We start from the raw sequence: 24,851 nt of genomic DNA on the forward strand, positions 1-24,851 counted from the left end.
GCTATAGCCTATAGGTCTGATATTGTGGTTGGAGAGTTTGATTCGATATTAATGGAACGAAGTTAATTGAGTCCATTTTAATACGCTCAACAAATAGGTTTCCAGTTTGTGTATATTTATGATGACATGTGAAACCTGATGCATATTTTATAGTGACTTATTTCTAAACCAATTTGAATTATGAGTGATTTGTCGAAATTATTTAGCCCCCAGATAAGTATTTTGGAGGCAAATATTTTCATACATGATGTTTTAACAGTTGGATGAGAGTTGGTGACATGTAGGTAGACGAGTAAATGATGAGAGATAATTTAACCACGATTTTAAAACCATGCATGATTATTGAGACGAAACGGAGTTAAATTTAGACGGCAGGGTGTCATTAATATTATTGTTAAATTAGTCATTATGTATGCGATTGTTCGAAATATCAAATCCACACGGCGCTTTTCAAATTGGTATGCGTTATTATTATTATTATTACATTATTGTGGTATTAGTACTACTTAAACATTTTTTTTCTCTCTCTACAATGATACTAAGAAAAATATACGTACTTAATATGAAAGTAATGTGAAAATTGACTTTAAATGGATACATTCTGAGACTCTCAGTACCATTTTATATATGCGCCATACCCATGTTGGGGAAAAATCACTATAATTAGACGGTTATTTTTTCTATTGGAATCTTTGTCTATTCGGAAGTTCTCAAGTTAATACTAATAATTACTAATGGTAAAAAAGATAGATGAATCTTGATGTGTTTCAATAGCAATACTATTTTTTTTAGTTTACTTTTTTTATTATATACCTTGGGAAATAACTAGGCAAGAAGACGAAGTCGGTACAGCAAAAATGAGTAAACAAAAAGTGGATTGGAAAGTTCTACGCAGTTTAGTGGCTACAGTTTCCTCTTCATTTTGATTGGGCATGTGAAATTTAACTCAAATAAAGGCTGAAAAAGAAAAGACATAAAGATAAATATAACAGCACTACTAATGTTAGAAATGTGTGTTGGACAATTAATATAAATCAATTATTTTTTTCCGGCTTATTAGTGGTTGGACAATTAATATATATCAAGAATTAAATATCATAAAATTTTTGACTGTGACTACACAAAACCTGGTGTTGTGGATCAAATATAAGTCATTGCTTATGAATAATGTGTATACAGCTGAATATGTAGATAGAGTATAGTACTAGTTACTAAAGTATTACTTACTATTTATTATCTAATATGTATACTGCTGATTACAGGAATATAGTAATATCCGAAATTATTTCAAATAGTTGAAAGTAATTTTCTAACGTACTCCTATTTAATTATGGAACTGATATATAGTGTTACAGTGCACTATTTAACTATTGAAAATTTTAAATATTTTGAGATGGTATGTGAACGCAACGGCCACATATCTCTAATATGTATGTGTAACTATAAAATTACTACATTCATTAGATTTTTTTAAAAATACTAGAGCATACTAAAATTACTACATTTACTATTAATTTAACTCCGAACAAATTCTTTGAAATTCGAACTCATGAGCTACATTCATTCATCAAACAAATAGAGTATATGAGTGTGATCAAATATATTCTTTCACCAAACAAATACTACTACATGAGTGTGATCCAATAAATAAATAATAATTATAATATTCTCACAGTAAGAAAGATTCTCTATTTCTTCATAATATACAAACCAATAACTCAATGCATTGGAGATGAATCCTGGTCGACACGGTATGAAATGAAGTCGAAATAGTTTCTTTTATAAAAATAATTTAACAAAGATTAGTACTGGCTCATAAGTTCATTATAGAGCACAGTCACTCTTGTCATCTTCGAATCCAATAATAGTCTCCACGTTAGCAAGATTCCCTAGCACTTGCAAAAAGTAAAGTGCGATTAAGTCATAAACAGAGCGACTAAATTTTAATTAAGGTTTAATAATACATTTAAAGTAACCAATCAAAAATTATGAAATACGGAGTAAGAAAAAAGACATTCTGGTTCCAGCCACTCATCACCTGCCACGTGTCCGACTCACATGCCCTATTTAACGACTCTTCTTCCCCAATGCTCTATATTTACCTCTACTGTACCTTCATCTCAATCCAAATTCAACCTCTAAACAAAAACACAATTATTTCTCTCCCCTTTTTCATCACACCACATTAACTGCTCCACTTATATATCAGAGAAACCGCTCTTCAAAGATTCTCCGAAAAGACCCCATTGTCAATTGAAACTGTTTTTGATGTTGATCAGTCCATCTCACTCTTCCTTCAATTGGATTTCTCATCCAATGACATTCTTCAAAAAAGTTGCTATTTTTGCTGGTTAAAACAGATCAGCAAAATTCAAACGATATAAGGGCAAAAATTGGGAGAAATTAAATTGAGCGGAATGCCGAAGCATAGGCATGGCAGGGTGATGATGGAGGGCATCGCAATTACAAAAACGAGGAAAAGAGGGTGCTCGCCTTCGTCGTCTTCCTCCTCGAGAATTCATCACTACAGGCTGAATAAGCGGGCCATTGTGGTGGGCCGGAGCCGGGCCGGGCTCGGGGGGTCCAGATCCGCCACCCCGAGCGCCGTGGAGTCTCCCAAGTATTCGGAGAGAGGGCGGGCGGCCCAGCCCGTTTCGGCCCGACGGCTCGCGGCCACGCTCTGGGAGATGAATGAGATTCCGTCGCCCGGGCTGAGTGGGAGCGATTTGGAGGCGGTGAAGCAGCATCTGAGGAATAGTGGCACCAAGGAGGTTTTCAAGAGAGAGAAAATGCAGTCGGGCTGGGGCCCGCGCTCGAGCTGCGCCTCTCTTCCGCCGCATTTGTCCGATCCCTCTCACACCCCGACCGCTTCCGAGGTTGATCAATGCTTCTTTTATGAAAATCTTCAATTCATGAGTTATTTGTTGTGTATTGTTTGAATTTGGTGATTATCTGCTTCAATTAAAAAGAAAAAATCGATTCTTGGCATATGCTGAATTTAGAAGATGATGAACTGATTTAGTTTGTGGATGTTGTGGAAGGTTGATCGAAGTGGTATAGCTAGTGAGAAGAGGACACCATCGATTTCTCGGAGGCAAACCTCTGCTGAATTTGATTCTATCAGCAATGCTAGTTTTATGGAGGTACTCTTCTTTTTCCCATCAAACTATGTTGTGTAGAGGTGTGAAATTTGAAATTGTGTTGTACAATAAACTGGCTGAGTATGAACATGGCTTGCAGATTGAGAGTAGGTCGAGGGCCCCGACTTCGAGTGGATCGGTTAGTGGCAGTAGGAGTCGCCTTAAGGATGTAAATAACGCTCTGACCACGTCGAAGGAGTTGCTGAAAATCATTAGCCGCATTTGGGCTCGTCAGGCAGACCAACCTTCTTCACACATGTCTGTGGTGTCAGCGCTGCACGCTGAGCTTGAGAGAGCTCGGACGCAGGTCAATCATCTCATGCAGGAGCACCGAACGAGTAGGAACGAGGTCCACCATCTCATCAAGTGTTTTGCTGAGGAAAAGATGTCGTGGAAGAACAAAGAGCACCTAGCGATTGAGGCAGCGATTGCGTCCATTGCTGGTGAGCTTGAGGTGGAGAGGAAGCTTAGGAGGCGGCTCGAGGGCTTGAATAAGAATCTAGGGAAAGAGCTAACGGAGATCAAGTCATCATTCATAAAAGCAGTTAGGGAGCTCGAGAGTGAGAGGAGGGCAAGAGAGGTTACTGAACAAGTATGCGATGAGCTAGCAAGGAACGTCGATGAGGATAGAGCTCAAGTGGAGAAGGAGAGGGAGATGCTCGAGTTGGCTGATAAGTTGCGCAAGGGGAGAGGGCAGATGAAGCTTTCCGAGGCTAAGCATCAGTTTGAGGAGAAGAGCTCCGCCATCAGCAAACTGAGGAAACAATTGGAAGTCTTCCTCGGAGCCAAAAGGGACAAAGATGAGGAGAGAGCAACGCGTTTGAGCAAACTGAGCATTAAGTCACTCCCACAAGATGACAGAGAGGTTGAGGATGGTAGAGACAGCAGAGTAGAATCAACAGAAGGTGATCACTTGACTGAGAGCAAGAACAACACGAGCAAAATCCACAAATGGGCATATGCGTATAGTAGCTCTGCAATCGCTCGTGATCCCAAGAAAGTAACAGTTGATGAGATCAAAGCTAGGAACTCCATCTCGGGTCAGGTCTCATGGAGGGGCACCGCACTCCAAAGGGCTATATCAGATGGAGTCGAAGGTGGCATTCGTCGCCATGAAAAAGGAGATGGTTTGGACAGGCAAAGATTTCCCGAGGTTGAGAAGGAACACAGAAGGAGCTGCACGGATGAGATGACGAGATACAGAGGTATCAAGGGACCCCACGAGCACGTGTTGTCGCGATCATCGTTAACCAGAGATTGCTACAGTCCATCCCAGCAGAGGGACTAGCCATTTCCTTCCTGGAAACCTAAATGGTGAATTCTTTCTGAAATGTATTAACTGTTGCTTTGTAGAATCAAGAAACAGTATAAAACCTTGGAGTTCTAATTGTGAAGTATGAAGAAGTAGTCAATATGATATTGACTTTTTGCTGTTACTTTGTGCAAATATTGAAATCCAGCTTTGATTTTGTTTATATTCTTGTTTTCTGATTTTCTTAATGTTTATATTCTTGCACATGAGAATGTAATTTTCAATTGGTGATGGTTCCTTAAATCTAACATGCAGCTATTACAATTGATGAAATTCTGAACTAAATTCTTGCAATGAAAATGAGGCACCAAAAACTACGTCGGATGTTTTATCAACAAAAAGTTATATTCATTGGATGCTATTGAGTTCTGGAACTTCTAACCATAGAGCTTTTCAACTTTAGTACAGTATTTTGTTACTTGAAAAATACTATCCGTCCCATAATAAGAGTCATATTTTGGCATTTCGCTCCATCACACAATAAGAGTCACATTTTACTTCTACCATAAATAATAAATAGGCCTCAAATTCTACTTAATCACTTCACTCTTATTTTATTATAAAACCAATATAAAATAGTGAGCCTCATATTTCACTAACTTTTTTAATTCATTATTTTTAAAATTTTTTAAAACTTGTGCTCACACCAAATATGACTCTTATTGTAGGACAGAGGGGAGGGAGTAGATTTTTAACTCGAAGGATAGAAAAAGAAAATGTAGGAGTAGTATTAGTCTTAAGTGGCACAATGCCAAGAGAAGAATATTTAAGGTGACAATCACAGAAAATTCATATTGGGTTAGATATATTTTATTTGCACAGTCGAACTTTATAATTCAAAATTTGAAAGTTCTTAACTCTATGTATCATTAAAATTTAATAATACTGACTTATTTGATTATTATCATTAATTGCAATTGTTTTTATATTGAATACAATTAAATGACACCTTAAGTCCTTAACAATAAAATTAATTGCTAATTATGAACTTTCATCTATTTTTTTATTGTTAATAAATGTCGTAATAATGCTACTTGTGTTAATTTAGAGTAAAACAAAATTGAGGTTGTGGCGGTGGACTCCAGTCAGTAGGCCTGTCAAAATGGATATCGGGTATTGGATACTCGATATCCAAATCCAAAAAAGTCTGATAATTGGATACCCGAAACCTAATTTTTCGGGTATCAGATCGGGATCGGATAATGAGAATTTTGGATTATCGGGTATCGGGTTACCCGATATCCGATCGGGTATACCCGAAATATCCAATTTATTTTCTAAAATTAATAAATTATAATTTTTATTATAATTTAATATAATTTAATTTCTTAACTATAATTTAATTAATACTTAGCATATAAGATATGTAATTTAATTATTTAATTACATTTTAATTTCATTGATTTTAATTTCATTGACTTGTGATATTTATAATTTTAAATTTTTTGATGATATTGTTAGATCTTGATTCTTATGAATTATTGAATTGTGATATTTATAAAGGATGAATGTTTGAACTTATGAATTTTGATGATTATTGACTTATTGTGGATGAATGAAAGATGTTAATATATATAACTTATGAATTTTGTACTTTTCAAAGTTTATAGTTATTTTCTTTTAAATTCGAATTACTACAAGAATTTTGTATTCCTAAAAGTTTATAGTTTTTTTCTCTTAAATTCGAGCTACTATAAGAATTTTGTAATTCTAAAAGTTTGTATTTATTTTTACTTGAATATTATTACTTCAACTTTGTATTAAATTTGAATTAAATAATATTAAATAAATTCTAAAAGTTTGTAGTTAATTTTTTAAAAAAATCAAAATCACAATTGGGACTGGATACTCGAGTCGGGTATCCGGGTATCCGGAATAAAATTCGGGTCTGGTATCGGGTGTTGGATTTTGGAAATTTCAGGATCGGGTACCCGAAAATTTCGGATCGGGTATCCGCGTGTACCCAATTTGACAGGCCTACCAGTCAGGATGTTAATTTTGTGACAATTGAAAGTGGTGACATTATTCCGACTCATAAAAATATTTTTAGAATTTGAAAATAGATAACGATTTACAAATTAATTGATAAATGACCATAGATATATTGGAATTATAGAGGATAACTCGGAAATAGGTTCAAAGCCCTAAACTAAATCAATTCTTAAAGAGTGTAAAAGATCACGTTTACCTACACTTGATTCATCAGGATCATAAATTGATTAAAATTACAAGCAAGCAATGGTTTCCTTACTTCCTAACTTTATTAGAAGAAATCTTACAATTTTTTTTATTTATTATTGATTTATAGAATTATAATAAATCACAAATGACCAATTTTGAAATCAATCTATGTATATGGTGGTATGTAAATGGATTATGAAGTGGGCCTATAGTCTTCATGGAATGGCCCTATTACATTATGCACATGCTTCTGTTGTACTCCATTTCAATTCTTTGGACCACTGTAATAAGTAAAAGTAATACTCCAGTGGTAACCAATAGCAATAAATATTGATAATATTTATAGTTCTTTTTAGGCCCAAATATACTAATCTGAACATAAAATTTGTAGTTTCACTCTAACTCAATAAATAAAAATTGAAAAAATATACTAAGTACTACCTAGTATCAATAAATTAGTTTTGACACTATCTAAGTCGAAAAAACCTCGCCACTTTACGATGTTTTCTAATCATGATATTTGACACAATCTACCAGAATTAGTTGTAGGGCTTTAGCTATTTCAGACCCAACAGTCATCATGAGATTTTTCCAAAACGGGAGGATTTTATTTGTTAGATTTTAATGGTCACAAGTCACAACCCCACTACCAGGAGGGTTTTTTGGGGGTTCATGTAATTTTGAGTGTTCGTTTTCCTTCTTGGAACGGTAGTGGATGCAGAAATATTTATTAATAGAGGCTGAATTTCTAAATTTTATTTTAAAATATATTTTTAATTAATTTAAATTATTTATAGAAAATTTTACATAATAATTTACACGAAACTAAACTAAATTTTTAATAGAAAAAAGTTAATAAAATAATTCAACGAGGGCTTTAATTATCTCCTGCTCCCTATTACTTGAGTGGAAAGCACTTTATGCCATCTCTATTGAACTCATAAAACAATATTGAATAGACAAAGAGGCAAAAGATCTTGTGATTGAGAAATTGTGAATTTGAGTATCATCTACCTACTTAGTAGCAACACCGAATCTTTGAAGAAAAAAAAATCCCTAGATTGAGACACCTGATTTAGTATTGTGATATGTGAATTTTGATAGTGTAGGAAAAAAAATACCTTAACTATTTCCTGTCTGCAACAACATTACTAATCTTATATGGGCTTACCTAATTGCGTAGTCTCAATAAAATGACAGTTATGAAAAGGAAAAAGTGAGATGGTCCATCCAAAATATCAAACCCCAATTATACAAGGTCCCCCACACCTTTATCACACATTTTTTTAAATGTCGATATATAAGTCGTAGTAATTTTTAATTCTCTTACTTATTCAACCATAACCCATTTTCCATGTGCATAATTAAATTAACCTCTAGTTTGTGCATGGATTTACTTAAATGTAATGCCAACTAACTGTTGGAAACGATAGATATAAAGGAAAGGCTTTTGGTCATGAGTCATGACTCATGTGGGCTGTGGCCAAGGTTTTTGCTTTGGCCTTAAATTTTGAAGAATTCACTCACTCACTATGAGTAACTTGAATGTTAATCATTTCATATCAACTTCTGGCTTATAAATAAATAGATGTAAAGTCTAGGACAGAAGAACACACAATACAATTCAAAGTATTCGCTCATTTATTATTTTCATTGTATTTTAGAGTAGTGTGTGCATGGCTTATGATTTTTCCATATTTCTAACACGAACCTACGGAAATAGCACCGTTTCAACAATAGTAACTCACGTGGGTCATCCTACTCAAGACCACTGGCTGCCTCGCGTCCATCTCCGTCCGGCCTCGACGGCTGCAAAACTCTAAGATCAAAATGTAGCAATTCTTTGTTTAGGGTCAAATATTTTCTATTCTTTGGTTCTCTCTTCGTGCTGGCCAGGTCTTTCAAAAGGTGGCGATTTTGGTTAGATATTATTTATACAAAACATTATTCTTGGGAAATATTATTATTTAAAAATTAAATTCATATATCTTGTTTTGAAATTAAATAGTACAGTAAAAGTTTACAACTTAACACAGGGGTTACTTTACTCGTTTTACATTGCATGCTTCAAAGAATAAAAGTAGAGTTGAATGTAATAGATTCCACGCAAACAAATGAATAGATTCGAACAAATTTTTTTCCTACAGTCATGAATATTAAAATAAGAACACATTATCGTAAAAACAGTATCAACCACTTGTAAAAAAGAAGGGCGTCGAAGAGGGATGATATAGTATAAGTTTTTCCTTGAATAATTAATTTAAAATCTAATCAATTAGATATTTATTTTTTTAATCTAATCAATTAGATCAACAATACACAAAATCTAGCTAATACTATAGTATTAGATCCACTGTATCTATAGAACGATCACAAAAGTTGTCTCACACACTGGGATTATATTGGCCTAATTATCAAGGTGGATCGTTGGAAATTGAGGAATCTCAGACATCATATATATACTATAATGGAGTGCAATTTTATATAATAGAGATAGTACTCATTTTCAGATATAAAATCTGTTTATGTGGAATCGTATAAGTAAGCTACTTTGTTTAAAAATATCTTACAAGTTAGGGTTGTCCTTGCCTAACAACTATGCATCTCATTTGCAATCACATCATATATGATATAGTTACCATAAAAAATGATATTGATGTGATTTTAAAATCATTAGTCAAAGGAAAATATGATTATCTGAATAATTAAAAATGCCTTTGCCGGGAGTCGAACCCGGGTCTATTGCTTGGAAGGCAATTATCCTAACCGTTGGACTACAAACGCTTTACAGAGGAGATCTTACAATTTAATTCTAAACGTCTATATTTAAAAATCAACGGACCATGCCCGAGGGTGAATTAGTTTAATAACCTTTCTTCTTTCACCAAAATATACTAATTATTTATAAAAGTATCTTGTACAGGCAAGTATATATATATGACAAATAGTTCAGCCATCTGTATATATATTGAATTTACTGAACACCTACTGAATGATATAATCAAAATGTAGGTATGCCCCATTATTCGCCAGAAAAGGGCCCTAGTGAGTAGTGATAATTAACAATTTGAAACGACTCCACTGCAACACAATTGGTATTTGATAGGTTTTGGGTAAATTACACTTTTAAGTAAAGGATGTTTACAATGACTGATTAATAATAATTAAATACTCTCTCTATATATTACAATAATAACAGTGTAATATAGTCAAATTTACGATATATGGCATCTGACGCGTCATATCAGATTCATACCATTTTCTCTTTCTTTCTTATTCTATCTTTTAATTATTCATCTTCAAATAATAGTATCTCAACCATTTTTTCTCTTTTTACATTAATTTAATTTATATATAAAAAAAATTAATATACTTCCAAATCCAATAGCAGTGGACATTTATACGAAAAAAATTTTTATAGCTAAATTAACAACAAATTACTCCTCTCTATAATATTCTCTATATCAGTCATTAAATATTTTATACTATTATTTTCGCTCGTATGTTATTAAAGGTCTCATTTCAATATTATTATTTCCACACAGCACTAATCCATTTTATTTATATATTTTTGTAATATCAAATATTAAAAGGTAGTAGTAACTTTTATTTACTAATTTTTTCCATCCAATTTTCTTTATAAAAACAAATAATTTCTTAAACTGGCATTGATCCAATAGTACTATTGATTTTCGTATGGTGGGAGTATTTATTTTTATTTTTTTTGTAAAGTGGTGGGAGTAGCTTTAGTACCTAATTCAGTAGTCCAATATTTCTGACTATTTATTGTTTCATTTTTATGATTTTCCTCCCTAAAAAGTGGGTATGAAAAAAATTAAAATGTAAGTCTCTTTTCATTCTTTATGAAATAATAAAGGGGATATGGAGCCAAAAAAGGTAAAAATATTACAAGAGACAAAAATAGAACGGAAGAGAAGCGAATCGAAGGGAAGATTTTTTTTAAGAATAAATTGTGCACTTTTGGTGTGAATCAGTAGAACAGAATTTGTAAATATATCTGCTCGTAATTTGGATCCTGAACATATTTTGTCATTTTCAGTGCCGTTTAATAGATAAACAAAATTGATGATAGTTGTATAACATGGTGCATGTGAGCATCTATTGATATAGATGCTCACTGTCGCAATCACCCCAACAAAATATATCATCTATTTTTGTCACCATTTTCTAAATTTATCATATACTACTCCATATATATCATACATTAAAATTTCAAATAGAAGTAATTAGCAAATTTCAATAATAATTTTATATAGTATAATTAAGGTTAATTTGTTATCCACGTAAGAGTTTTCAACTCCAGTAATTGATTTACTTCTAATTTAAATTAAATTTTACTACTCTAAATTAAATAATATATAAAGGAGACCGACTCGTATCAGTTTGATCACATGATTAGTCATAAGAACATACTAGATAAATTTTAATAATGCTTTGTGAATGTATGTAGGTGGTTGGAAAATTTTGAGGTAAATATAGTATAACGACACAGAATTTGAGAAAATAATTTTGCAGAAAAATAAAAATGAAGAGATAGATAGATAGAGACAGAGGTTGTGATGCAATTGATTATGTGACAGAGGCAAGGATTAAAATAGTTATATATAGAGAGAATGAGGAGAGAAATCAAACACGAATGCAATTTCAGAAACGGTCTACCGATTTATATCTTATCACATCTTCGCTCTGATCATGCTTCTTCATTTGGAATCACCCCCAAAATTCATTTTCTCTTGTCTTTTCATTACATTCGGTTCGTGTATAAGTGCAACGGATCCTCACATATCTTAAATAATTTTTGTTGAAACTTTGTTTGTTTAATCTTAACAAGACTCGCACTATCACAAGTTTGAGTTTAATGTCCAAATTACTCTAACTTTCAGATATTAAATGTATATTAATCTTACTCAATTATGTGATAAGAATTGATGTTTTTCTATAAAAAGACTTATGGCAAATGTGTGATTAAAATTGTGTACATTTGAATGTAATATGCATCATCAAACTAAAATAAATTTATTCCTAATAAAAAAATAATTGATGGTTTATGAAATCATTTTGGCTAGGTTGAATGAAAACGGATGGGCCTGAAAGCAGTATGCTTCGGGATGTCCCAGAAGGTACCTATTGTGTACTCCATATACGTATTGCATTAAGAAGAAATATGTTAATAAAGAATTCACGAATATCCTCAAGTTGGCTACACAAGTTTCATTAGTAGTATTTTTTTTGTCATCAAAGAAAGTACTGTTCAAACCATCAAATAATGAGTCAAACAAAGTCGCAACAAAGAAAAAAAAGATAAGCCTAAATCACAAGAAGAAAAAAGCAAAGCAAAAAGTTACTAGCAATAAATTAGAACAACAAGGAATGTCACAAAAAAAAAAAAAAATCCAAGCAAGAAAAACTTCCAAAGGTTTTGAACAAGTAAATGATCAGCAACAGCTAAATCACGCGAGTCAAGCGCGAAACTGCAGAGACACGAGCACACAAACATTCTAGGCTAGGAGTTTCAGACTTCTGTGCAAGTTAAAAACCAACAATGATTATTGCATAGGGTTTATCTTTTTTGGTTTTCTTTGAACATGATTTTCTTTGTTGTTTTGTTTTTATTTTTCAATTCTGCAGGGAACTAAAATTTTATAACTGTATGATTTGAGAGTAATTAATTTTGATGTATTTTTAGTTGTTCATATTCTTACTCCTTTATTTTTCAATTCTATAGGGAAATAAAATTTAGTATCTTGACAATGTTTTATTTTAGTTGTTCATATTCTTAATCCTTTTAGTTATCTGGCCAATAATTGAATGATTTGGGTATTGTTACAAGATTCAAGAAATGAATTGCTGAAATAATTAACACATTAGGACAATAAAACCAAAAAGGTTTGAGACAATTGTGACAACATTAGATCTTATGAACTGTTTGGAAGTCCATACCATGGATTATAGCCGTATGATGCTAGCTAGTTACATAATACTCTCTCAACCCTATTAGAATATTTGTAATTTCTAATTTCGTTTGTTCCATAAAATTATGTGTATTTTTATTTATGGAAGTTGTCATCAACTCATTACTCATATATATACATCATTTTAGTACAACTTGTACCACTATGACTCCCATTATAACTCATTAGATACTATAATAATAATGTGGATCATATTGTCCATTAACACTATTTTAACTATCCTTATTTTTTTTTTCTTATTTTATCAATTGTGCATTAATTCTCATTATCATTTTAATTGCATGTATTGTTATGGGACAGAGGAAACATGTAATTTGCAATCTAGGTAGTAAAAGAGGAGGTTTAAATTATATATGTGATCCTCTTAATAAAGTTGAGTCATAAATACGAGAGGTTCGTATAGTAGTAGTAATTATTATTGTATAATTTGACTTTTTAGATACAATACTCCTGTTTTCTATAATTATATCTTTGTTCTTATGAAAATTTTAGGAAGAGTATTATTGAAAATAAGTGTACGGGCTACCAAATTAAGTTATGTTCTAAGTTGCTTTATACACAATATGTATATAAAGTTAATATTATTAGAGTTTTTTGCGAATAAAGTTAATAATACTCTATCCGTTAATATAATAGTACTGTTTTTTAATTTCAATTTGTTAACCAAAACTAATTATATTTTTCTAAGAAAATTTTCACACCATTTTTTTCTTCTACTTCACTCACATTTATTCTCTCTCCTATTTAATACTCCCTCCATTCCATAGTTATAGAGACGTTTTTTCATTTCCGTTTGTTTCATAGTAATAGAGTCATTACCCTTTTTAGTAAAAGTCAACACATTTTTCCACATCTACTTTATTCTCTCTTCATCTCTCTACCTTTTTCATTTTCCACTTTATTCTCTCTTTACTCAACTCATCTAACACAATTTTTCTTAGTTTCCGTGCCGAAAAGTTTTGTCTCCATTACTATGAAATGGAGGGAGTAGTAATTAGATATTAAAAAAATATGTATCTTTCACAAATAAGACTAGTTTTAAAGATAGATGAAGTATTAATTAATAAATCAATTAATAATTGGAAAATATAAATGCAATATTAAAATATAACATGAAATTTCATCTCTACACTTCCTAAAGGAACAGGCAAATTAATGGTAAACGAAATCATGATAAACCGTGTATATATATCTACCATCAAGCTGGTGTCTGAGAATCTGGATTCTGACACAATAAATTTTGATAAAAGATATATCTAGAATCAGAAAATCAAAAGTAAGGAAAAATAGTAGGCAGGAGCTTTAACTATATAGTAGTAGTAGTATACACTATTTATAATAGTACTACTGTATTAATATGACAGGATTGTTTCATTGTTTGTAAAACCAATTTGAAGGAGTTATAAAAACAAACAGTAAGTATAGTTGTATTACGATATTATTAGGTTGATCATATATAGTAGTAATTGACAAAATTATGGTTCATTTATTGCATTTGGTTATAAAGTGAGAGACAGGTGTAGCCTGTTATCCAATAATAAACAAAAATAAACGTACCATACCTGATCGATCAGGCCCATAGTTACAAACCAATTTCTACTGTACAAACAGTTTTTAATCCACAAATGTATAGTTTAAAAACTGAATTATCACTATATATACCAACACTTCCCACTCTCTTTGTAAAATTGCAGTTTCTATTTTTGCCAAGCTGCCTAACTGTTCATTCTCAAATAGTCCCACAGTTTCCTACATCAATAAAATACTCAAATTATTTGCCAGAGAAAAAGGAGATTTTTACTGTTTGGATAATTAATTATATCAAAAACATAATAGGTGAGAAAATTCACAACACCTTTAAATTCCACTGTTTCCCTTCCATTTTTGATCACACTTCTTCAAAAATGCCAATTAACCACTGGCTATCTCCGGAGCTAAAAACCCAATCGATCCCTACCACCGCCGCCAGTTTCTGGCCCGCAGACGCCGTGCTCCGCAGCCAGAGCACGGCGTTCTGCCTCAGCCTCAAAAATGAAGACGAGGATGAGCTTGTGATCGAGGATCCGGCGGCGGTGGCGATGGAAGACGGTGCACAAATCCAGGTGTCGAAAGAGCCGTTGTTCGAGAAGCCGTTGACGCCTAGCGACGTCGGGAAGCTGAACCGGTTAGTGATACCGAAGCAGCATGCGGAGAGGTACTTCCCCTTGAACGGCGGCGTGGAGAAGGGGCTGCTGCTGGGCTTCGAGGACGAGGCCGGGAAGCCGTGGCGGTTCCGATACTCATATTGGAATAGCAGCCAGAGCTACGTGCTGACCAAGGGTTGGAGCCGCTTCGTGAAAGAGAAGAGGCTCGATGCCGGTGACATCGTCCTCTTCGCTCGCCACCCCAACGACCTCGGCCGCCTCTTTATTGGATGGCGGCGGAGGAGCGGGCAAGAGCCTGCTGCTCCTCCGCCACCGTGTGTCGGTGGTTGGAGTGGCCAGCTTTACTCTGCTAACCACTCCTCTAATTCTTCTGCATCGTACACTGGTTGCCCTCATGCAGGTAACAAAAAAAAACCCATTTTCAATTAATATTCTTTAATTAAGAATACTCTTTCATATTTTAGAAAAATAAAAAATTAAATCTCAGTGGATCATGATAGTAAATTATTTTGCAGAGAATAATGTAAAAGAAAGAAATGGGAATTCGAAGAGGTTGAGATTATTCGGGGTGAACTTAGAGTGGGAGGAGGAGGAATCGACTTCGGGTTCGGGGAAGGGTCAAGTTGAGGAACAGGCATACCATGAGTACTACTCGAGCCATCGTCGAGCCGGTCACACAGTAAGCTACGGCGTGTGATTCCACAAATATTTAAGAGAGTTGGTGGTGGTGGAGATGTGACTGGTACAATTTCCTAGTTTAATTTAGTTGTTGTTTCCCTTAATCAAACAGTCACGATTTCTGCACATATAGATGGGAATTATATTGTGGAACAATTACTGCCTTTAATTTAGATAAATTATTTCTGCTCAAACATGATCTCAATCAAGGAACTAGCTAGTTGTCAACTTGAACAAGTAATCTTCCGTTGAACAAGGAAATAAATACACATTCAACTTATATCTAGCTAGTAAGAGTATTTATTACCTTTTCTTTTATCTTCTCTGATGTACGTACTACTATAAATATTGGTATAAAATATTTCTTCCCGTATCAAATGAAATCATCATCTATAAATATATTAGTACTATATATTTATACCAACTATACATGTATATGTATAAAAAACTATATTAAGCAAATTTCAAATGAGTTATGAATCATGAAATCTTCTTGGTACATGAATAAAATCATTGTAAAAAATATATGAATGGATTCAAAATTTGAAATTTCGCTCCTATAAAATTCAGAGTCTAATACGAATTCAAATAATAAATGATGAATTTATTGTATATTTTTATGATTTAATTATTTGAAATGGTTTCGAATTTTCAGATAATTTTATTTTATCAGCTAATCCTACGCGTATGTATATATGTACATGTGACAGATTTTAGTGCAAATAATCTTATTATTTGCCTTAGATATTATTGATCTTACAGTTTTGATCTGTGTGGTGTGGTGAATGTGGTCCAATAATATTTGATTATTTGGTACATAGCCTGACAAAAAAAATTCACATAAACTTAGAATATTTTTTTTCAAGGCGGTCAAACATACATAGTGGGGTCACTTTAAGTTTAATGTTTTTACGGTAATTATAATGATTATTTATATGGGTTAAAAAATTAAAACTGTTGTGGAGTTAGAATTATCCCATATGATGAAAAATTAAAACCATTTTGTTAGTAATATGATAATTGGGAAAATCTTGTTTTTTTGCAATGAATTTATATTAGAAAGTATCGATGGATTTGACTTGGCTCACTACTTCGTCCCTAAATTATGTTAATATTGTGGTTTGGTGTAGGGTATGTAGTTATATTTATATATAGGTTTTGACTGCTATGTGTTGTAAATGAGGCTACACACGTCACCCAAAGTTGGTAGGCTACTATTACTATTACTAAAATATGAGACGCGGTGATAGTAACACCACACATATAGTAGTTGGGTCATCAAACGTTGATTTTTTCTCTTCTATATTCATAGACAAAGAGGTCTAGTGTTGAATTTTCATTTCCCATCTTTCGCAGTCCCACTTAAAAAAAGAATTAAGAGAGAGTTAAGATATAATGGCTTATAATTATGTTCCATTGGTATACAAATGGAGCTCAAGTACAATATTGATATTGCATGTACTAAATATAAAAGGATAAGTTTGTTTAATAGTTTGGTTAATGTGCATCATTATCATAATCAGCATGGATAAGATCTTGGCGATGTGACATCCTATGCATGCTAACAAGAAACTGCTAACTATTCTTCATTTTCTTAGTAAGAAAGTTAATCCAAAAGGAATGAAATTAAGTCCTCGGTCTCGCCAATCAAGTGTTACTAGTATTTATTTCAATTCTTACAAACAATCAAATTCTTGGAAAAGGAACTACTGAGAAAACAATAAATCTATGGAGTAAAAAAATGTTTTTGAATAAAAATGTTAATGGAGTCATAGTGTGGCTTTCAATAAACTGATCCAATATAAAAATAAATCAATTTAATTATAATTCAGGTTCAACTTAATTTTATCGTTTTGTCTTTGAAGATTTTGGCTCCTAAATCAAGTTTTTTTTTCCCACTTCTTCCTCATATTCTTGGTTCAGAGAGATTCTCGCCACTCCAGCCTCCACGAAATCTCCAATTTGCAAAGACCTAAATCGCATTTTTCACCTATTGTTCTTTCCTATCTCATTCCGTTCTTGGTTCGAAAAGATTCTAGCTAGCCTCGATGAAATCTCCAATTTGCAATGCCTAAAGTCGGAAATGTTGTCGAGTGAGAACGTGAGAAGCTAGCATGTGTAAAAATTCTAACTACTTTCATTTAATAACTAACACTTGAATTTACTAATATAGTTAAGTGTGATCATAATGTGACCATTTAGCACCCATGTCGATTCAAGAGACTTATTTACTACTAAAAAAAAATTTGGTTGGCAAGCAATGATTTTTTCCATGTATGAATGCAGATTTGGAAAGTTGTTAAGAGTAGAGGAGGGGGTGGCAACACCCCAAAGTGAAATTGTATTGTGTGGAAAATGAGGTTAATAAAGAGAGGGTAAATACTAAGGATGGGGTCCAATTAGATATGATTTCTCACTGAGATCCCCAGCCCCAGGTGGATGGAAGAATGAATGGTAATTGGTAAGACTAAATGGAATCTCTGCAAACAAGATATTATACATGCATGTTGCAATTTACTACTGTAGACTAGTAATCCATTTTATCAACACACAATAAATAGCATTTGTGACAAGGAGAGTGGGAGATAGGGACTTGACTTTTCATGCTCACTACTCATTAATGCCCCTCTCTACAATAATTCCACCTGGTCCAGGTGCCTACTATTTAATTCAGTGAAACAATTGGGAAAATAAGAATGAATTGTTTCCATCCATGTTATTACAGAAAGGCCCAATTTAGTGATTCATGATAATGGGTACAGGATTAGAGAAATGTCAAGTCGAGTCGAGCCATGTGTCAAAGTGCACTTGGAGCAGGAAATTATCCCTACCTTAATTAATCTATAATAAGAAAAGAGTGAAGCTTGGGTTGGGGTGAGTGGTGATGGTAGTGGGAGGGTCCCAAGATGTATGGACTCACTAGCTTCACAGTAACAGCCAATTGCCCAATAGCAACTGTAGGACCATTAATCTCAATTCTCAACTCAATTCTTTCTCGCATTTTGGACTCTTGAATACAATTAATGGGCCCACTCTCGGTTAGGGTTGTAGTTCGTAATCGAATTGAGTCTAGCTCCAACACTATTTGGTATGCAATTCAAGATTCACGAGCACAAACCAATTATCTTCACTCTAGGAATGTTTACAAAATGTTTTAACAAACGACTTGCTAACGCGCGAGCTAACGACCATAATACTATTGTTTCAAGTTTTAACTCTGTTTAGTTAGCAAGTTTCACCAAACACACTCGTAAAAATTCAACTAGTTCAGGAATAACATGACACATTTTATTAGGGCTAACTAATAGCACACACCCCAAAAAAAATCGTACCAACTACTGGTTAATTCAGTTTTTTACCATGTACTTTAAATGTGAAAAGAATATATCAATTTTTAACTTTTAGTAAATTTCCACAAAATTCAATTTCGCCGAAATTTAGTCCTACATGGTGGCTCATCGGGGATGTCATGTCATCTGACTATCAGTCCCCTTAAACGACGTAGTTTATAGGACGAACTTATAACTTTGTAAAAGGAATAACACAAACTTTGAAATGCACAAACTTTAATTGGCCAGAATATATTTTTTCATGACATTTAAAGTTCGTGTTAAAAATCTGGCCAAAAGTTGATGTATTTTTTTAGCTATTTTTTAGCGCTATTTAATTATAAACTTACTCTTTAATATTGATCATTTTTTTAAAAAAAATATCAATGCATAATTTTTTATTTTTATATGATAAGTTTATTATAGGGTCGATTGTTTATCTATGCTTTATTCTTCTTCATTCTTTTTTCTTCATTTTCTTCTTTTTTATAGTAATTTATCTTTCTTTTTTCTCCTTAGTTTATATTTCTTCTTCTTTCTTTTTTCTTTTATCTTCTTTATCTTCTTTCCTTTTAGTTTTTTATACATACATCAATTGCATTCATAATATAAATCAAGAACAAAATGTCTAATTAAATTAATTATTTAAAATAATTAAATCAATTGAATATTTTTTATTAAATTACTGTATACTCATTTTATGATTGAAACACCTAACTAAAAATATTCAACTCTTTATATCATTATGAATACAATTCGCAATTATTATTACATGATATTATATGATTCATAATTATATAATTATAATATAATTTATTAATTACTACTAATTTTTACTATTATAACAATAATATTTTTATAATAATTAAATATAATTATAACTATAATTATAATTAACTATATTTGAATGATATTAAAAATAAATTAATTATTATTTTATAACATCAAAATAATAATATTGATATTGATTAATAATAATAGTATAAAGAGTGAGGAGAATGAGAGAAGATATTAAAATATCACTTTTGGTACTATTTTATGTATACCTAAAATATCCTTTATGGCATAAATGAGAAAATGTATTTGTTTAGAGGGCATTTTGGGAAGAAAATTGCATCAGGTACCAAAAATGTGATTTATAGGTACCAAAAGCGATATAAAATAAAGATCAAGTACCATTTACGTGCGAAAGTGAAAGATCAGGTACCATCTATGTAGATCACTCAAAATAATTAAACAAAATTGTTTAAGAATGATCAAGATAAAACAACATTATCATCGTAATAATATTTCTAAGATGTAATTGTGTACGAATCAGATAATCCAGAATTCACTATTTGCTGAGAGATTGGTTCAAGTTGCACGTATTGGTTCTGTAATCAGTTGGTTTGTAGAAAAACGGAGAAAAGTCTTAGTCCATGTGTTGCTTCTTCATCGCCTAGAAGGAATTCAGACACCTAGGAACTAAAGCTCAATAATAAGAGAAATACTAGGCTGTCTCTTTGACACCAGTGGCCGAAATCCATTACTCTTGGAGGACTTTGTCACCCTTAGACGTTGGAGGACTCCTGGATGATCTATCACTACAATAGGTAAAATGTATCCGATTTAAGTATTGTTGGAATCGTATGCCTGGTCAAAGGATTTTGACTAAGGATGATTTCAATGAGACATTTAATTTTGTAAAAGTAAACGATATAGCGTCGATCTAGGTTCGGAGTAGATGACCGTGGTATATTCATTTTCTCAAATCCGATTACCGGTGAGTGAGAAATAATGGAATAAAGTTGTGCAAAATTGCGAACTATCTAAATAAGCTGAGATAACTCATGAAATTAATTAAGTGAGTTAATTATCCCACATTGAAAGTAACAACCTTATTAAACAAATATTTAATAAGAAAGATTATTACATGTAATAATTATAGTGGACTAAGATGGGCTATAGAACCCACACGCACGCGGCCCGTGATAAATTGAGTAAATTGAGTTGATTAGTTTCAGCCGGCCCGTGATTAAACTCTGAAATAAAATTCTTAAAAAAACTAAATAAATAAGATGCATTAAATGTCTAAAGTAAGAAATAATGGGTAGTGATGAATTTACATAATTGTATATAATTAGAATAATTTTACTAATTTCATAATTTCCTAAATTAATGGATTTATTTATTTTAATTGAAAATTTTAATTTACTTAATTATCCTTCATTTTAATTAAGGAAGAGATAATAATTAATGTTTTCTAATATAAAAATGCTCACATATAAAAAAAATAAAAAATATTATATTCACGTTGTTTTTGTATATTTTAAAGGAAACAAGCTAAATAAAAGCAATACAAAAAGGAAAATTACAAAAAAAGACGAAAAGATAATACAAAAGAAAAATGCTCAATCATTATGGCTATACTATTATTTTAAAATGTATTCCTTAATTCACATCAATAAGAAAAATACTTTATTATATTTTTATTTGTTCATATATTTAGATAAATGTTCATACTATAGTATTGATTCATTACGATAATTTGTTGTAAAAAAATTAACGAAAAAAAGAAACAAGTTAGGAAAAATAATACTGTACACAAAAGATAAAAGAAAAAACTAGTAGATATTAACCTATAAAATAACTAATATAAATTTATTTGAAATATATATAATATTATAGTTCTCCCTCCATCCCTATCGTAGCCGAGTCGTATTCCTTTTTTGGGTTATCCACTGTAGTTGATTCATTTTCTTATATGGCCAAAAACAACACAATTTTTCTCTTTATTTTTCTACTTTATAGTATAATTTTCTACTTTATGGCTTATACTCACTTTATTAAGTCTCTTAGATTTCATGCCCAAAATAAATGCATCCACTATAGAAGGCGAACTATTTAGAGAGTATTAAGTTATAAAATTATTTCATAATTTAATATCGTAATTTAATTATGTAGCATGTTAATTAAACTTACCATAAATTCCATAATCAATTCATATCTAAATTAATGATTTTTTCCTAAATTGATTGGGTTAAAAATATCGAAAATTATATACTAAGAATGAATTAGTCATAAACTCATAATATTATAAACTAAAACAAAAACTAAATTAAAAGGTATTACTATAATTTATAATTTATTTTTATTATTAAAAATATGTACATCAAATATCTCTTTGATAAAGAATTTGGTAAAGAAATAGAAGGAAATGTAGATGATCTCACCTAGAATGTTAGTCAAATTTTTAGATTCTTTATGAAGAATATACCATTTCTATCGTTCAAAATTTTGGAAGAAAAATCATGAATTACGTCAATTTCTATATACATCCTTTCCATATTTATTGGAGTAGTATTTATCAAATTATTAGAAAACATAAATATATACAATTTGACCAAATCACAGCCATAAATTCTCACCCCTTCCCCGCCTGCGCGCCCAACTTCCTCTTCAACCCAAATTCTTCCATCTCTCTCTTTTTTCTCATCTGCCCTCCATGCACCTAAAGCTCCACTTTCTCTCTCATCACCTCAACAAAGAAAACAACCACTTCTTCATACTCTCCTCCTTAATCCTCTCCGCCGTAGTCGGCTACAACCTCCTCACGCAGCTACACCCTCTCTCTCCCTTCAACATCGACTTCACCCGGATCCTACCCACAAACCCGCCAAAAAAAGTCTGCGATTACAGCTACGGCAAGTGGGTTTGGGATGAAACCCAACCGGGTCGGACCTACACCGAGAATTGCCCGTTTCTGGATCCGGGTTTCCGCTGCCTAAGTAACGGCCGCCGCGATTCCGGTTACCAGAAATGGCGTTGGCAGCCCCATCTATGTGATATTCCAAGGTATTTATTTACTATTTTTTTATTTTATTTTATTTCGAAGAATATGATATCATTAAATTGGAATTGTGGGGTTTGATGAGGAATCATTAGAATTACTACTCCTATGTTTTGTTTTTGTAATTAAACGTTTGCTTGTTGCGTGGATCATGCATGTAACATGTTACTAATGCTATTTAATTTGTTTTATTGCACACTTTTGGAGGCCATGCACGTGGTGCTTTTGGGTTTGTGGCTTTGGCTTCAATATTTTACTTTGATTACTGACATCTAATTGGCATATATTATGAAGTTCATTTAATTTTTATGTTTTGTGTTGTGTTTAGTAAATGTCAACTTCTTGTGCCTTTTGTGCTGTAAATATAAAGTTGAGACATGTTAAGTGCATAGGCTTCATGCTTGTTCATTCTGTCCCCTTTTTAGCCCATAAAGCAGCAGTCATATGATATTTCATGATTGCAATTGTTAAGTGCCAAACTTTTACCCATACATATGTCCTTTTGTTGCAAATTGAATTTTTAATTTGTATTTGAAATGATACAAATTAGATATAGTATCTATATAGGTTCGATGAGAGGGAGTTTCTAGAGCGGAGCCGAGGCGGGCGGGTCGTGTTCGTGGGCGACTCGATAGGCCGAAACCAATGGGAGTCGCTAGTGTGCATGCTCGCGCAAGGCGTCTCCAATGCGTCCGCAATATACGAAGAAAACGGCAACCCAATAACAAAGCACAAAGGGTACCTGTCCATCAAATTTCAAGATTACAATCTCACGGTAGAGTATTTCAGAGTGCCTTACCTCGTGACCACGGGTCGCCCGCCTAAAGGCGCCCCGGAGCAGGTCCGGGGCGCCATCATGGTCGATAAGCTGCACTGGCTATCGTCCAAGTGGGTGGGCGCGGACGTCCTCATTTTCAGCGCGGGGCATTGGTGGAACCAAGACAAGACATTAAACTCGTACGTATGCACACATGCCCGTTACTCGAGGATGCATGCTTACCACTAACGCCTCGTGATACGACAGGGGCCACTACTTTCAGGAGATGGAGCATGTGAATATGACAATGGATGTGATGGAAGCTTTTCGAAGATCACTCCACACTTTGAAGCTGTGGGTGACACAAAAATTGGACACTAGGAAATCTCATGTCTTCTTTAGGAGTTACTCCCCTGTACATTTCAGGTAAATTGAGAGTCTTAACTTTTTTTATAAGTAATTTTGGTAGACTTTAATTTAGTGCAATGTTGCTGTCGGTAGGGATGGAGAATGGAACAGAGGTGGGTACTGTAACACGAGCAACGAGCCGGAGACGGATTACTCGAGACTCGAGCGGGAGCCATTGAACAATCAAATAATTTATGAGGTGTTTAGACACAGAAATACAGAGGAAAACAGAGTTGAGATATTGAACATAACATATATGACAGAGCTGAGAAAAGATGGGCACCCGTCGAGCAACCGGGAGCCGGGGACTCCGGCCAGTGCGCCGCAGGACTGCAGCCACTGGTGCCTGCCCGGAGTGCCGGACACGTGGAACCAACTTCTTTATGCTCAGCTGGTGGCAATGGGATTCAGATCAAAGGGATGAAAAAAACTGCTTTTTTTGTTGTTGCAGTGTTGCTAATATAGTAGTATGAGCTAACTTAACACCAAGTTTAGAATAAGAAAGTAAAGATTGGCATTGTATTATTGTTTTAAGGAAAGGTAACAAGTATTTCAAATTTACCAATATTCTTAGATGACAAGATAATTGATTTATGGGATATTTATTCAAGATTCGTTCACATTTGTTAAGGACACGAGCTACCCGTCTCTAAATATTGTTACTCTTCGTTTCTTCAGATAAACTAATCACTATAATACAAACATGAAACATGCAAATTTATGGGGATTCCGCGTTAAAAAAGAATTATGTAGTTCATTGAATCATTGGTATTTTTTTTTCGGCATATAATTGTTTAGCGTGACCAATGGCAATACCAAATTTAAAAAGGCTACTTTCAAAGGTATTATAAATAAACATTGTTACTACAGAAATACAAAAGGTTACTTCAAAAGTTTTCCAAATAAAACAGTCTTATAATATAATGGGAATTTACTTAATACAAGTGACAGTTTGGCCGAGTGGTCTAAGGCGCCAGATTTAGGCTCTGGTCCGAAAGGGCGTGGGTTCAAATCCCACAGCTGTCATAATATATATTTTCTTTTTTTACATCACTCTTTTTATTTATTATTTGATCGAGG

The 24,851-nt window shown here is 32.9% G+C and overlaps 3 protein-coding genes and 2 non-coding genes across 5 annotated transcripts; 4 read left to right on the forward strand and 1 right to left on the reverse strand.

Moving 5' to 3' along the window:
• Positions 1-2,124: 2,124 nt before the first annotated feature.
• LOC125202681 (uncharacterized protein At5g41620-like) lies at positions 2,125-4,615 on the forward strand. The gene is made up of 3 exons (XM_048101131.1): positions 2,125-2,876; positions 3,042-3,143; positions 3,241-4,615. The coding sequence occupies exons 1-3, from the start codon at positions 2,418-2,420 to the stop codon at positions 4,426-4,428; spliced, it is 1,749 nt and encodes a 582-aa protein (XP_047957088.1). The 5' UTR covers positions 2,125-2,417; the 3' UTR covers positions 4,429-4,615.
• Positions 4,616-9,345: 4,730 nt separating this feature from the next.
• Positions 9,346-9,417, reverse strand: TRNAG-UCC. The gene has a single exon. It is a non-coding gene; the product is annotated as a tRNA-Gly (tRNA).
• A 4,933-nt stretch (positions 9,418-14,350) lies between these two features.
• On the forward strand, positions 14,351-15,642 carry LOC125202842 (B3 domain-containing protein At2g36080-like). The gene is made up of 2 exons (XM_048101319.1): positions 14,351-15,170; positions 15,286-15,642. Exons 1-2 carry the CDS (start codon positions 14,531-14,533, stop codon positions 15,465-15,467), a joined length of 822 nt encoding a protein of 273 aa, XP_047957276.1. The 5' UTR covers positions 14,351-14,530; the 3' UTR covers positions 15,468-15,642.
• A 6,568-nt stretch (positions 15,643-22,210) lies between these two features.
• LOC125202841 (protein trichome birefringence-like 8) lies at positions 22,211-24,336 on the forward strand. Its single transcript, XM_048101318.1, has 4 exons — positions 22,211-22,611; positions 23,174-23,563; positions 23,631-23,789; positions 23,865-24,336. The coding sequence occupies exons 1-4, from the start codon at positions 22,262-22,264 to the stop codon at positions 24,193-24,195; spliced, it is 1,230 nt and encodes a 409-aa protein (XP_047957275.1). The 5' UTR covers positions 22,211-22,261; the 3' UTR covers positions 24,196-24,336.
• A 381-nt stretch (positions 24,337-24,717) lies between these two features.
• Positions 24,718-24,797, forward strand: TRNAL-UAG. Its single transcript has one exon. It is a non-coding gene; the product is annotated as a tRNA-Leu (tRNA).
• The last annotated feature ends 54 nt before the right edge of the window (positions 24,798-24,851 follow it).

This window comes from Salvia hispanica, chromosome 1, assembly GCF_023119035.1.
Source record: "Salvia hispanica cultivar TCC Black 2014 chromosome 1, UniMelb_Shisp_WGS_1.0, whole genome shotgun sequence".
NCBI classification, from domain to species: domain Eukaryota; kingdom Viridiplantae; phylum Streptophyta; class Magnoliopsida; order Lamiales; family Lamiaceae; genus Salvia; species Salvia hispanica.

What these genes read in the sequence shown, in the direction of transcription:
- LOC125202681 (XM_048101131.1), top strand. Translation starts at nt 2,418, where the DNA reads ATGCCGAAGCATAGGCATGGCAGGGTGATGATGGAGGGCATCGCAATT. An exon ending in ACACCCCGACCGCTTCCGAG is followed by an intron (nt 2,877 to 3,041) that starts GTTGATCAATGC and finishes ATGTTGTGGAAG; the next exon opens with GTTGATCGAAGTGGTATAGC. An exon ending in GCAATGCTAGTTTTATGGAG is followed by an intron (nt 3,144 to 3,240) that starts GTACTCTTCTTT and finishes CATGGCTTGCAG; the next exon opens with ATTGAGAGTAGGTCGAGGGC.
- LOC125202842 (XM_048101319.1), top strand. Translation starts at nt 14,531, where the DNA reads ATGCCAATTAACCACTGGCTATCTCCGGAGCTAAAAACCCAATCGATC. An exon ending in CACTGGTTGCCCTCATGCAG is followed by an intron (nt 15,171 to 15,285) that starts GTAACAAAAAAA and finishes ATTATTTTGCAG; the next exon opens with AGAATAATGTAAAAGAAAGA.
- LOC125202841 (XM_048101318.1), top strand. Translation starts at nt 22,262, where the DNA reads ATGCACCTAAAGCTCCACTTTCTCTCTCATCACCTCAACAAAGAAAAC. An exon ending in CATCTATGTGATATTCCAAG is followed by an intron (nt 22,612 to 23,173) that starts GTATTTATTTAC and finishes GTATCTATATAG; the next exon opens with GTTCGATGAGAGGGAGTTTC. An exon ending in CAAGACAAGACATTAAACTC is followed by an intron (nt 23,564 to 23,630) that starts GTACGTATGCAC and finishes GTGATACGACAG; the next exon opens with GGGCCACTACTTTCAGGAGA.